Raw genomic sequence first — 15,507 nt, 5'->3', positions numbered from 1 at the left:
AATTCATCCCACCCCCCTTCCCCCTTGTTATCCATACATTTGTTCACTACGTCTGTCTCTATTTCTGCTTTGTAAATAAGATTGTCTACACCAATTTTTTCAGATTCCACATATATGTGTTAATATACAATATTTGTTTTTCTCTTTCTGACTTACTTCACTCTGTACGATAGTCTTGAATACGTGATCATTCTTTTCAGATCAAGATTTTCATGGGTGGGGGGAGAGAGAAGGAGGGATATCATTGATAAGAGTTTAAGAATTGTGAATGGTGGGAGAAGAATGAGGGTACCATACATTATCAATGCATAATCAAACCCTCATTATTCACTTAAATACTATAGTTATTAAGAGAACAAAAGGAAAGGACTGGAGAAGAGAGGAACATGAGGAAAAGAACTGCTATAGTCTTTATTTCATTACCATGAAAAAGGTAGGTCTGAAAATAATCATCACTCAGTAATCTCCATGACTGGTAAAGTCAACAATAACAGAAAACATGTATATTATGATTACACAGTCAACAAGTTCTGGAGCTGTATAACTAGTTATCACAGTTAATATTCCACTTCTTTCCATTTCTAGGCAGATTTGCTCTCACTCTCTTTTCTTACTGTCCCAAAGCCAAACTTTTCCTGGCATGTTTGATACCCTCAACCAAGATAATATCTTGGGTACAAATAAGAGAAGATATCTAAAGGAGTTCAATATAATGCTCGAATTTGCCTATTAAATGCCTTATTAATAAATAATACTCATAAGAACATCATTAAAATAATTTTCTATTAAATTGACCCTTAAAAGTAAACCCAAAGTTTATCAAATTGTTATTTCTTTCGTGATATGTCAATTTTCAGCCTTTCATAGAAAAAAAGAACTTTGAAAAGGAATCTAGGTATCAGATATGCCTTAACTTCTTTGTGATTTTACAAGGTTTCGGATATTGACCTCCTTGATAGTCTCATGTTATTAAACCTAGTTGAAAAATTAAAAAAAAAGTAAACCCAAAGTGATGACACTAACTGGGAAACAAAAAATTACATTGAGTAAATAATAGCAGATATCTAACCTCTGAGGAGCTATCTGAGTCTTCCTGTACACCTGAATTTTGACATGATGCTTGTGAATTATGCTCTATGTTGGATCGTGTTTGGTAAGTATGCTGACGTTTGCGTTGTGTCCTTCGTAAAGACCGCCCACAGCTAGGCGGATAATCATTCTATAAAACAGAAGGAAAATAAATTTTAAAAAATGAAAGCCTCAGTGAATATACACAAAAGAACACATATAAAGATAATCAATTGGGCTTGATTTGGAGTGAGGGTGGAGGTAAGAGATAGGAATAAATTCCCTAAAAGAAAACCCAAGATATATTTTTATACTATGTTTTTACATAAAAAAATATACTTCTTTTTTTTTTTTTTCCGGTACACGGGCCTCTCACTGTTGTGGCCTCTCCCGTTGTGGAGCACAGGCTCCGGATGCGCAGGCTCAGCGGCCATGGCTCACGGGCCCAGCCGCTCCGCGGCATGTGGGGTCTTCCCAGACCGGGGCACGAACCTGTGTCCCCTGCATCGGCAGATGGACTCTCAACCACTGCGCCACCAGGGAAGCCCCAAAATATACTTCATTTTTATATATTTAACCCACTTCCATTAATACTGATTACTTTCTGTATTTTGAAAACTTTGTGATCAAACTAAAGACAGTGCTGAAATTCTAAGCTGCAAGAATCTGCCCACTCAGAATTTACATATACCATATTATCTACAATTTATTACAAGATGAAGCAAGATATCTATATCATATGTATGTGTATATATAATTCTTAATATAACATGTATTTCTTTAGTTCTATAAAATACTACATTTAGTAAACGAGTCAAAATAAAAATTTATTTTTAATAACAAAAATGTAAAGTAAAAACTGTTTTATTCTACCCTTTACAAGTATAAAATATTATTACTGATACACCATATGTCAAAACTATAACCCTAATATGTCATCAGGAGTATACAAGCTTAAAGGTCTTCTAAATCAGTATCAAGGGCCAGTTTCTTATCTTACATGTAAATGTTTCTCATTTTCAATATAAATAAAAATGTTTACAGATCCAACTACCCTGTTTATTAGTCTCAGACAAGTCTGATGTTTGACAAATCAGCTTAGCAGGAAAAAAGAATATAAATCATGGATGTGAGTCATTCAAAATCTCTAAGAAAATAATCTTATCAGAGAACATCATATAAGCTAATAAAATCTGAATAGAAATTAAGAAAGTGGGTATCAAAATGATCTAAGAATATTTAGAGATATTCATATAATAATTACCTGAAATTGTATTTATCAATACTGAAAAGACACTTAAAATTCAGTACCCATTGCTTATATTTCCTTAATAAGATTAAAATCAACCTAGTCTTTCCAATTTACCATACTCTTCAGGAGTTATAGTTGTTAGTTCCGGGAACAAAACTATATTCTTATGTCACTAGTTTGTTCAACCTCAGAGTACTAGTAAAGGGGCTTAACATGCACCTAATGGAGTACAGGGATCTTATTTCCTGATTAGCAGTTTCTACTGGGAATATGAATCTTCCTAATGTATATAGAACAGATTTTGCTCCTGTCTAATTAGGTAGGCCAGGAGTAAGCCTAGGGCAGGGGTCAGCAAACTTTTTCTGTAAAGGGGCAGAGTACAAATATTTTGGCTTTGCAGGTCATATGATCTCTGTGGCAACTACTCAACTCCATATAGCATGAAAGCAATCATAGACAATATATAAATGAATAGGTATGGCTGTGCTCCAATAAAACTTTATTAATAGGAATAGGCAGTAGACCAGATTTAGTCCATGGGCAGTTTGCCAACCTCTGGCCTAGGGTATCTGAACATTTGTTTTACATTGTGATTAGTGATACAGCATTAATTTTAAAGCTCTACTTTAACCATATGGAAATGGTATTTTAATACAAATGTCTTATACCTACAATGACCACATATCCTAGATTTGGGGGGATAGTTCTAACTTTGTGTAATTTTATCCTTATTAATAATAACCATATATCTCCATTTGGGGTTTTAAAAAAATAGTTTCCCTATATACAGACACCTATCGAAATAATCCCTTAATACATAACTTCCACCTTTCAAAAACCTGGTATCTGCAAATATTTACAAATAGTGTATTGCAAAGTACTGTAAAGCTAAACTTACCCTTTGGGTAGCATAAGATGGCTTTTTCTTCTTTTCGACTGTATAAAGACTGATTTCTATGTCACCTTTAGCAGTTCGACATTCTTCCTGAACCCTAATAACAAATCAAAGGTCAAAGTAACAGAAAATCATCAAAGAGCAAACCAATGGTTTATTTATTATTAGAGAAATGCAAATCAAAACTACAATGAGGTATCACCTCACACCAGTTAGAATGGGCATCGTCAGAAAATCTACAAACAACAAATGCTGGAGAGGGTGTGGAGAAGAGGGAACCCTCTTGCACTGTTGGTGGGAATGTAAATTGATACAGTCACTATGGAGAACACTATGGAGGTTCCTTAATAAAATAAAAATAGAATTACCATATGATCCAGCAATCCCACTACTGGGCATATACCCAGAGAAAACCATAATTCAAAAAGACACATGCACTCCAATGTTCATTGCAGCACTATTTACAATATCCAGGTCATGGAAGCAACCTAAATGCCCATCGACAGACGAATGGATAAAGAATATGTGGTACATATATACAATGGAATATCATTCAGCTATAAAAGGAATGAAATTGGGTCATTTGTTGAGACATGGATGGATCTAGAGACTGTCATACAGAGTGAAATAAGTCAGAAAGAGAAAAACAAATATCGTATATTAACGCATATATGTGGAACCTAGAAAAATGGTACAGATGAACTGGTTTTCAGGGCAGAAATTGAGACACAGATGTAGAGAACAAACGTATGGACACCAAAGGGGGAAAGCGGCGGGGGTGGTGGGGGTGGGGGTGTGATGAATTGGGAGATTGGGATTGACATGTATACAGTGATGTGTATAAAACTGATGACTAATAAGAACTTCCTGTATAAAAAAATAAATAAAATTCAAAAATTCAAAATAAATAGATAACAAAAACACTTTTAAATATAAAATTGGACATTTAAATCATTTTAGGTATGTAACTCAGTGGTATTAATGACATTTACAATGTTGTGTAACCATCATCACTATTTCTAAAACTTTTTCATCACTCCAAACATAAACTTTGTAACCATTAAGCAATAACTCTTTATTTCTCCTTTCACCAGCCCCTGCTAACCTCTAATCTACTTTATGTCTCTATGAATTTGCCTACTCTAGATATTTCATGTAAGTGGAATTATACACTATCTGCCCTTTTGTGTCTGGCTGATTTCACTAAGCATTATGTTTTCCATGTTTATCCATGTTATAGCAAGTATCAGAAGTTTTTATGGCTGAATTATATTCCAGTGTATGTATATATCACACTTTATTTATCCATTCATCTGTTGACAGACACTTGGATTGTTTCTACAATTCAGCTATTATGAAATAATGCTACAATAAACATTGGCATACAAGTATCTGAGTCCCTGTTTTCAATTCTACTTCTAACGTTTTGAACAGAGAATTATTTCATATTGTTCTACTGCCAGGGGGTAGCATTCAGTTCATATATTAGCTATGTCTCCCTTTTCTTATTACTGCTAAAGAAAGAAAAGGTGAAACCAAATTAATTTTGCTACTTGTTGGCTCAGCTGGTAAAAAGGTTTTGCTAGAAGATATCATGATTTGAATGGATTTTCTATGTTCTCTGTCAATGTCCTTTCTGTTTTTCAAATCTATTTCTAGTTGCTGTGCATCATCTGGAGTCAATATTACAGTAAATGTTAAGGTTTACAAATAAGGATAGGGATTCTAAGTTTGAAATTCATCCTAATGAAATCCTTTCATCCAAAGAAGTCTACTTAAATGATATTTCTAAATATATGCTAAGCACTGGGTCTACTACATACCTATACTGCACTCCCAAACTGCTCCAATTCTGAGTTTCCTCAGAACAACTGTTGAATATTGGGTCCATGTATCACTGACATATTTAATCACATATGGCCTCATGTTCTTACTTAATAGTATTTTTTCATATCTTCTAACCTAGACTATAAATTCAAAGAAGACAGAGATTATGTTTTTTCATTTTTCAGTATTCCCCAAAACATTTACCACAAAGCTAAGCAAATTTAAGATAATCTTTAAATAGTTGTTATGGAATGAACTAATGAAATAATGTGGAAAAACTAATGCATGGATCAGCTAAATTAAAGAAAAATACCTTAGTTATTAGCTTAACATAGCACATTTTATTTTTTTAACATCTTTATTGGAGTATAATTGCTTTACAACGGTGTGTTGGTTTCTGCTTTATAACAAAGTGAATCAGCTATATGTATACATATATCACCATATCTCCTCCCTCTGGTGTCTCCCTCCCACCCTCCCTATCCCACCCCTCTAGGTGGTCACAAAGCACAAGCTGATCTCCCTGTGCTATGCGGCTGCTTCCCACTAGCTATCTATTTTACATTTGGTACTGTATATAAGTCGATACCACTCTCTCACTTCGTCCCAGCTTACCCTTCTCCCTCCCCATGTCAAGTCCATTCTCTACATCTGTGTCTTTATTCCTGTCTTGGCCCTAGGTTCTTCAGAACCATTTTTGGTTTTTTATTAGATTCCATATATATGTGTTAACATATGGTATTTGTTTTTCTCTTTCTGACTTACTTCACTCTGTGTGACAGACTCTAGGTCCATCCACCTCACTACAAATAACTCAATTTTGTTTCTTTTTATGGCTGAGTAATATTCCATTGTATATATGTGCCACATCTTCTTCATCCATTCATCTGTCGATGGACACTTAGGTTGCTTCCATGTCCTGGCTACTGTAAATAGTGCTGCAATGAACATTTCGGTACATGACCCTTTTTGAATTATGGTTTTCTCAGGGTATATGCCCAGTAGTGGGATTGCTGGGTCGTATGGTAGCTTTATTTTTAGTTTTTTAAGGAAACTCTATACTGTTCTCAATAGTGGCTGTATCAATTTACATTCCCACCAACAGTGCAAGAGGGTTCCCTTTTCTCCACACTCTCTCCAGCATTTATTGTTTGTAGATTTTTTGATGATGGCCATTCTAACTGGTGGGAGATGATACCTCACTGAAGTTTTGATTTGCATTTCTCTACCTCACTGAAGTTTTGATTTGCATTTCTCTAATGATTAGTGATGTTGAGCATTCTTTCATGTGTTTCTTGGCAATCTGTATATCTTCTTTGGGCAAATGTCTATTTAGGTCTTCTGACCATTTTTGGATTGGGTTGTTTGTTTTTTTGATATTCAGCTGCATGAGCTGCTTGTAAATTTTGGAGATTAATCCTTTGTCAGTTCCATCATTTGCAAATATTTTCTCCCATTCTGAGGGTTGTCTTTTCAACTTGTTTATGGTTTCCTTTGCTGTGCAAAAGCTTTTAAGTTTCATTAGGTCCCATTTGTTTATTTTTGTTTTTATTTCCATTTCTCTAGGAGATGGGTCAAAAAGAGTACATTTTAATTTACTTACTCAAAAAGAATGTTACCATATTGACTCACCTACTAACTCCATTATTTAGTTCATTGACCACCACTCTTCTGCTCCATGCCATGAGATCTCTTTCAGTGGCCATCTGGCTTCTAGGAGCATTGTTATGCATTTGTCGGACACCTTCAATTTGACCACTACGTCGGAGTCCAATGTTTGGGGAAGAAGATATGTCCATATTTGGATTTCTCAGAGCTAAAACAAAAACAAAGGAAGGCACCACTCTCTCAGCAAAGGCACCAAACTCTTCCAGATTAGAGCTCTAAATAAAATAGGAGATTCAAAGACAGTACTGCTGGACAATATTGCTATCCCTTTTTTATACATTTTCTGTACCCCCTTTATGGTTTTTACAGTCTTATAGATAAAGCAGGCACTCAATAAATGTTTACTGTCTCTATAGCTCTTTTAAGTTTTTTCAGAGGACTTCCACATCTGTCATCTACTAAATGCTCAGTAAATACAAAAGGTGTATTTAACATATTTGGTAGATTCATAAATGTTATTAGTACTAGTTCAGAAAGCAGCTTTTTAATCTAAATTCTACCTTTATTTAGCCCATTAAAAGGTTTTTGAATAGAACGCCAATAAAGCTTTCAAAAATAGTACGAAAAAAATATTTAAAAATTTTTAAACTATCAAAATTTCATTTTCAAAATTAATAAGGAGTGAAAGAAAGGGGAAATAAGCAATAGAAATTTTACTTTTGTTTTTAATCCTCCAGTAAGGTCCTTGTTTATTTTTGTTGTAATTGCAAATAAAACAAAAGTGGAAACTGAAACATTAAACTGTTAAAATAAGCACCAGGAAAAAAAAAAAACAAATGAACATTGCAAAGAGAAGTCATTGGGGTCCCTTTGACTAACAGCATTTCAAATCTAACCACAGAAACCTAGCATTGAAATTACTGACCTCTAAATCAGGGTTCTAAGCAATTTTTATGTCTTAGGAACAAAAGGCCTGGATATATAAGAGTATCAGCCCACTTCTTATCTTGTTCCAGGTTAAGGAAAGCTTATCTGAGCTAGGTGCTCCAAATGACATGAACAAAGAATGTTTTTATTTTAATTTTATGGGATACTAAAGAAATCAGGAAATGAGTAAAAGACCCTGTGAATCACCTCAAATTTAAATCACCTTATTCATTTCTGTGGACTCCAAAATGTCACAATACCCAAATAAATGACCTCAATTATGTAAATATAAAAAGAAACACATTTGCCAAAATCCCATATGAGGACTACATTTTAAACAGAACTAATAGTTCTTGATAAAAGTAAAACTGACATAGGCTAAGATTATATAAAACTCAGCTGCATAGACACACTTCATGTAAAGTGAAGGAAGACATACAATAGATTGGAATAATACTGGGAATTAGAATCAAACTTGTCAAAGTCAATTAAGAAGTTGTATCTGGGGCTTCCCTAGTGGTGCAGTGGTTGAGAGTCCGTCTGCCGATGCAGGGGACGAGGGTTCGTGCCCCGGTCCGAGAAGATCCCACATGCCGCAGAGCGGCTGGGCCCGTGAGCCATGGCCACTGAGCCTGCGTGTCCGGAGCCTGTGCTCCGCAACAGGAGAGGCCACAATAGTGAGAGGCCCACGTACCACAAAAAAGAAAAAAAAAAAAAAGAAGTTGTATCTGTATTCCCTAAGAAGAGGGCTTCTTGTCTTCCAGTGTATTTTTGTAAACTCGAGAGACAGATGATATGTTGCTTCCTTTTCAACAAAGGAGGGCAAATTATTTTAGTATTAATTTTTAAATTTAAAGTGGCTTTAATTTTGAAAACTTTTAGGTTGGTTCCCCTAGAAGGGGCTGGACTTATTGTAGCACCTTGCTTAGTAGAACAAAAGTAAAGACTGCAAATACTTAACTGAGTTAACAGAAAACAGTATACTAAAATACACCATCTGTGGGCTTCCCTGGTGGCACAGTGGTTAGGAATCCGCCTGCCAATGCAGGGGATGCGTGTTCGAGCCCTGGTCCGGGAGGATCCCACATGCCATGGAGCAACTAAGCCCACAACTGCTGAGCCTGCGCTCTAGAGCCTGTGAACCACAGCTGCTGAGGCCACATGCCACAACTACTGAGGCCCGCACGCCTAGGCCCCGTGCTCCGGAACACAAGAAGCCACCGTAATGAGAAGACCGCGCACTGCAACGAAGAGTAGCCCCAGCTCACTGCAACTAGAGAAAACCTGCACGTGGCAATGAAGACCCACCCAGCACAGCCAAAAATAAATAAATGAAATAAATTTATAAAAACAAAATAGGGGCCCTCCCACCGCTATTGTGCTGGGGAAGATGTAGCAGCCTCTTCTCCGAGCCACCCCTTTGCCTCCGGACTTCTCTGGGGCCAGCAGCCGGCCGACCTGGGGCCCGGGGCCGCAGGCTCAGCCGACTACCATGGGCTCTGTGTCAAACCAGCAGTTTGCAGGTGGCGGCCGGAGGAGGCGCAGGAGGACGCGGCCCGGGCGGCCGAGGAGCCGCAGCTGCTGCACGGAGCCGGCATCTGTAAGTGGTTCAACGTGCGCATGGGATTCGGCTTCCTGTCTATGACTGCCCGCGCCGGGGTCACACTCGACCCCCCGGTGGATGTCTTTGTGCACCAGAGTAAGCTGCACATGGAGGGCTTCCGGAGCCTGAAGGAGGGTGAGGCCGTAGAGTTCACCTTTAAGAAGTCCGCCAAGGGCCTGGAATCTATCCGAGTCACCGGCCCTAGTGGGGTGTTCTGTATTGGGAGTGAGAGGCGGCCCAAAGGGAAGAACATGCAGAAACGCAGATCAAAGGGAGACAGGTGCTACAACTGTGGAGGTCTAGACCATCATGCCAAGGAATGCAAACTGCCACACCAGCCCAAGAAGTGGCACTTCTGCCAGAGCATCAACCATATGGTAGCCTTGTGTCCACTGAAGGCCCAGCAAGCTCCCAGCTCACAGGGAAAGCCAGCCTACTTTCGGGAGGAGGAAGAAGAGATCCATAGCCCTGCCATGCTCCCAGAGGCCCAGAATTGAGCCACAGTGGGTGGGGGCTATCCGTTTGTGATCAGAAAGTTTTGAGGAACAGGCATCAGTCGGCAGAGTGGAGAAAGTGGGGACAGGGTGGGTAGGGGGCAGCTGGCACTGCCATATATCTCAGGCCGGGGGCCAAAGCGTCACCCCCTCTTCCCTCTTGGTGGGGGGAAGGGCTGAGGCAAAGAAACTCCAATCATGGTCTATCCAAATGCACGTGAGGGCTTTGGGGGGTAACCCTTCCTGCACACTTTATCTGAGTCTCCACCCCCAGAATCTCCAGCTTTTGAACGTGGCCTGGATAGGGAAGTTGTTTTACTCTTCAAGAAGGATATGGAATGATATTTCCCGTGCCAGAGTGAAAAGATTAAGCATGAGACCAGATTGATGGACCCAACCCACAAGCCACTACATTCTGTGGGAGGAAATATCTCAGGGGTAAGGCAGGGTTTTCCACATCTTGTCTGCTCACAATCTCCTCCTGGGAGAGAGTGCTGAGAGAACTGTCCCAAGCAGTGGGTTGTGATGATAGGCAAAATGGGAGTTGAGGGAACAGCTGCAGACCTGCTGCTTCTAAGCTCACTCCCACCCCATTCTGGGCCAATACAATTTTATTTATTTGCTCCCTTGGATTACTGTACCTTGGGTCCCACTTTCTTCAGGATGCCAACTGCACTAGCTGTGTGCGAATGACGTATCTTGTGCATTTTAACTTTTTTTTTCATAATATAAATATTCTGGTTTTGTATTTTTGTGTATTTTAATCTAAGGCCCTCATTCCTGCACTGTGTTCTCAGGTACGTGAGCAATCACAGGGATAAGTCGGCAGCAGCTCCGGGTCTGCACAGCAGGAATACTTTTTGTTGCTCTATCACCAGAGAGAACAACTATTTGGAGCGTATAGCCTATTGAACTACCTCATTTTTGCCAATTAGAGCTGGCTTTTCTGCCACAGTGTCCTCTTGAAACCCCTCCATCTTCAATGTTTCATGGGAGACTAGGTTTTAACTGGGTTGCCCCATGGCTTGGTCTCCTTCTACTGAAAGATTGGAAATTGGTCTGAACAGAAAAAGGTGGTACAGAGAGGTTAGGAGAGGCTGGGCCAGGTAAAAGGTGCAGAGAGAGGAAGCCAAGATTAGGCAGAGGTCATCTGTATGTGTGATAAAGGATTCCTGTTCCAGACCTCTAATCCCAGGGCATAGGACTCGCTTTACATACCAGGTCCATCCTTCAGTGGATTGGGCTAGGCCTAACATACACAACAGGGTATATTGTATGTGTTTTTGTGAAAACTGTGAGTTGGTAAGGACAGGTTTTAAGAATGATGCCTCTGTACCCATCTTGAGCTGCCCAGGGATGGATATATGAAGCAAGGACAAGATCCTTAATCTTTAACAATTCTGGACTTTTCCTCCTTGGTTTCCAGAGAGACCATCAGTGATGGCTTCTTTGTGGTTCCCAGAGCCAATGTCCTGCCCTGCTGCAGCAGTAATTAGTGTCATGGTAGCTAAAGGAGAAAAGGGGGTTTCGTTTACATGCTGTGAGATCACTGCAAACCTACCTCACTGTGTTGTAACGGGGCAAATGCAATAGAATGCATTGGGTGATGTGTGTCTGATCCCCTCTAGTTATTGTATTTGTCTGGACTTCGTAGGACTTCACAAGTAGCTGATTTGGTGATTGCTAGGTGGCCTAGTTTGTGTAAATATAATGTGTTGGTCTTCTCCATGTTCTTTTGGGGTTTTATTGTTTACAAACTTTTTATATTGAAAAAAATAGCCAAAGCATCTTTGACAAAAGGTCTGCACCAGCCAAAAAGATCTGAAACATAAACTTGGGGGCCCCTCTTCTTGAAGTGGGAGATCTTGAACTACACTTTCTTTTGTGTTCCCCTTCCCTGTTTCCTATTTCGAACAAGACCTTCTGTCCTAAAAACTGTATTCCTACCCCCTCTTCTTTCCCCCTTCGTGCCCTCCCCAAAAATAGTCCATACACCTATACGTTTAATTTGTGGGGTGTCTGTGATTAAATGATTTGTGCAAAAATCCTGAAGAAGCTAAGAACTCACCATCCCTTGTTCTCAATCTCCTGAGTCATGACCATTCCTTGATTTGATTCATGCCAAACAGACTGCTGTCTTTGGATGGATTAAAACCTACTTTAATCTCTAATCCTGGGGTAGAGAGGAGCAACGAGGGGGCCTTCCATGTAGGAAGTGGGGTTGGGAGACCACAAAAGGAAAGATGAATGTATAGCCAAGTCACTCAGGAACTTTTATGCAGGTGCAAGAAACTTATGTCAAAGTGGCCACAAAATTGTTTAATAGGAGATGGATGAATGTAACTCCATGTTTACTGCTAGAAACCAAAACTTTGTGTGAAATCTTGAATTTATGGGGAGGGAGTGAGGGTAGAAAAGCATGTACCTGTTCTTCATCCCTTCCCCTCATTACTGAACTGCAGGAGACTGAGCCCCCTTGGGCTTTGGCGACTCCATCTGGGCAGTGTTTATTTGTTGGTTGATTTTGCTGTGCCAGGTACTTCCTTTCCCATTTGCTATCATTTTGTAACACACATGCTGACCCTTTCCCCTTCCCCTTCTTTTCCTTGGGAAAATACAATGAATAAAGACTTATTGGTACCGAAAAAAACCCAAAAAACAAAATAAAATAAAATAAAATACACCATCTGTATTCCTTAGGAGATGCTAAATCACTTTAGCCCCAAATGATAGAGTATGGCACTTTAGTGTATCATATCACAACTGTAAATTAACAAAAATGTTGCTTTTATTTAAAAACCTAAAATGTTCCTCACATGTAATTACTTGGTACAAGTAAAATAATTAAAGTACATTCATCATACCTTTTACAAATATACACATACTTACCACCATTAGAAGAATATGATCTATTAACTGGAAAATGTGGAACATCTCCTTCATTAATTAGCCTCAGATCTTGTTCTCTTTGTAACTCCCTGATTATTCCATCAAGAATGCTCTCATCTTGGTCATTGGTTTGTTGCCCAATTACCTGTTCTACTACTTCACCATCACCTTAATTGGACCAAAGATATAAAGCCACAAAATTATTTACATTTCAGTGTACCATAAATATAGTAAAATCAAGCTTAATCTATAAGTTTCTAGACAAATATTTTTAAAGGGATTAAAATGAAAATAAAATGTATAGCAAACAAAATATTTTTTAAAGAACTTTTAAATATGTCAGCTTGTGTGTTTAACTTAACCAATGTCCCCAAACTAGACATTATTATGAGAGCCTTCTCACCTTAAAGAAAAATTATTAAATTATTAATTTAAAAATTAATTTTCTCTATAGAATATTCCAAGCTAAAAGTTGGGAGTAGAGATTTGAGTAAGGTTTTTTTTTTTTTTTTGGTATTTCTTTTTCTTTATTTTATGTATTTATTTATTTTTTTCGGTACGCGGCCCTCTCACTGTTGTGGCCTCTCCCGTTGCAGAGCACAGGCTCCGGATGCGCAGGCTCAGCGGCCATGGCTCACGGGCCCAGCTGCTCCGCGGCATGCGGGATCTTCCTGAACCGGGGCACGAACCCCTGTCCCCTGCATCGGCAGGCAGACTCTCAACCACTGTGCCACCAGGGAAGCCCTTGAGTAAGGTTTTAATAAGTTTAACTGAAAATACCAAAAATGCTTTGCATCTTTCGTGAGAATTTCCTTTCTGAAAGAAATCAATTATGGTCTTTCAAATATTGTCTCTTTTTATTTATTTATTTATTTATTTATTTATTTTTTGCGGTACGCGGGCTTCTCACTGTTGTGGCCTCTCCCGTTGCGGAGCACAGGCTCCGGATGAACAGGCCCGGCGGCCATGGCTCATGGGCCCAGCCGCTCCGCGGCACGTGGGATCTTCCCGGACCGGGGCACGAACCCGTGTCCCCTGCACCGGCAGGCGGACTCTCAACCACTGCGCCACCAGGGAAGCCCCAAATATTGTCTCTTTTGATAATACCTCAGTATATGGATGAGTATAGAAATTATTTCTTATAATGAAATTCAATGATTACATCTGAATAAAAACTTATTTACTTCTATGATCTTTTTCTTTCTTAAATACATCTTAGACCTATTTTTCATCTTGTCCTCTAGTCAGATTAAATGGCATCTAGTAGAGTAGCCAAGTGATCAGGTCTTACTGGAAGTAAAATATGAATTACAGCTTTTTTTATTCAAATGCTTTCAGTTTTACCTCCTATTAATATTCATGCTTTTCCCCCTTATTTAATAAATATGACATCAAAGAAGTAACTATTGGCACATGTGTAACACCATTTCATTGCTCTACAAATCTTTATGAGAGAGACAATAAAAAAGGATATGCAACATTTCATTCTAGAAAGGTCAAGTCTTAATTCCCTAGTAAGGATATAAAATTCCATTTGCAGGAGTTCCCTGGTGGCCTAGTGGTTAGGATTCAGTGCTTTCACTGTGGAGGCCTGGGTTCAATTCCTGGTCGGGGAAACATCTCGCATGCTGCATGGCACAGCCAAAATATATAAAAAAAAAAGGAAAAAAAATTCCATTTGCAAATAAATAACTCATTACCTCATACTTGGAAGAAAACCTACAAGTAACAAACTAAGGTATGAAGGCATTCTGGTGTGGGGGGTGGTGTGGAGGCAGCATACCTAAGGGAAATATGCCAACCAGAAGAGTTGCTTTAATAGAGAATATCTTATTTCAATGTCTTTTTCTGCTACGTTGCCATCATGCATCACACTCATCACTGCTTCAGTATCCTCCAAGGTTGAGTGTTATTTAAACACTCAGCATCCCCCACCCCAAAACTCAATAATTCTTTACATTTCACACATAAGGATGGGTAAACAGCCACTACCCAGTTTGTAGTTCTTGAAATTTCCTCTTCTTCAGTCCATTAACTATGTACTGTCAAATTAGAATACTAATATTATGAGCAGTGGAATTTCACCAATTATAAAAGCTTGACACATTAAAGTTAGTACATTTAATCATCACTAGAAGCCAATACTATAAACAACAGGATCATACATATATTCAGGGTTCTAAGAAAGCAGGTCAACACATTCTCTGTTTGAGTGTACTCTTGTTTGTCCTAGTCCATTTATCTGTGTCCAGGTGAGATAAACAGTGCAAAAGTACTCTGGTAAGATAAAAAGTTCTATGCAACTGAAAATTAATAAAGTATTAGGTAAAATATAGTATAACCTACTACATGGGGATATATTATATATATTAGAGTTTAGCATGGGGATATATTATAGAGAGAACAGGAGCAAGTATAACATTTTACAAAATGTTTTAAATTTAATTTTGTAGAGAACATACCATTAGCCACATATCCCAGCTGTGGTATAAGCTGTTCATCTTTACAATTTTCCCGTCCTGGTACTAGCCTTTGGAATTTTGTGGGATGAGGATTTCCATCAACATCCACCAAGAATGGGGGAGGCATGAGATGAGGAGCCTGTTGGGTTTGTTCATCCAATACATAGTTGTTGGCATCACGGATAAGAGGTCGATAATCCGTATGGAAGAACATCTGATCTGGAATCTTTATGACAGATTTTTAGTATTTAATATGCACAGGAAATTTATAAATAAGCATTTATTTTCATTCCTAGAGCACATGTGTTTTTCAAATCAGATAATTTCTGCATTATCTTTATAGTCCTCTATAGTCATATGTTCCCTCTAGGTAGAAGTGAATCACCTAGATCATAATCCTATCTTTTCTCCACAAAACTCTACAATCTATATTACTTTCTGGCCCTCCAATATTGTATTTTTCCAATTAGGATAAGAAGAAG

The 15,507-nt window shown here is 38.6% G+C and overlaps 1 protein-coding gene and 1 pseudogene across 5 annotated transcripts in view; one reads left to right on the top strand and one right to left on the bottom strand.

The window, feature by feature from the left end:
* BRWD3 (bromodomain and WD repeat domain containing 3) overlaps positions 1-15,507 on the bottom strand; it is a 123,328-nt gene that overhangs the window by 44,139 nt on the left and 63,682 nt on the right. For 4 of the 5 annotated variants that reach the window (XM_022580822.2, XM_022580824.2, XM_089904327.1 and 1 more), the window contains 5 exons: positions 15,026-15,251; positions 12,564-12,731; positions 6,675-6,858; positions 3,219-3,312; positions 1,070-1,219 (listed from right to left, as the gene is read on the bottom strand). In XM_022580822.2, the coding sequence (XP_022436530.1) occupies positions 1,070-1,219; positions 3,219-3,312; positions 6,675-6,858; positions 12,564-12,731; positions 15,026-15,251 (822 nt within the window). The remainder of the gene's footprint in view (positions 1-1,069; positions 1,220-3,218; positions 3,313-6,674; positions 6,859-12,563; positions 12,732-15,025; positions 15,252-15,507) is intronic. The other variant, XM_022580825.2, reaches the window with a different exon arrangement.
* LOC111187351 (protein lin-28 homolog A pseudogene) lies at positions 9,070-10,318 on the top strand (annotated as a pseudogene).

The sequence above is a fragment of the Delphinapterus leucas genome, chromosome X (assembly GCF_059928025.1).
Source record: "Delphinapterus leucas isolate spDelLeu-1000000601 "Yukka" chromosome X, BTC_Dleu_Yukka2, whole genome shotgun sequence".
Lineage (NCBI taxonomy): Eukaryota > Metazoa > Chordata > Mammalia > Artiodactyla > Monodontidae > Delphinapterus > Delphinapterus leucas.
Note: the sequence above shows the minus strand (reverse complement) of the source record. Positions and strands in the feature narration are given on the sequence as shown.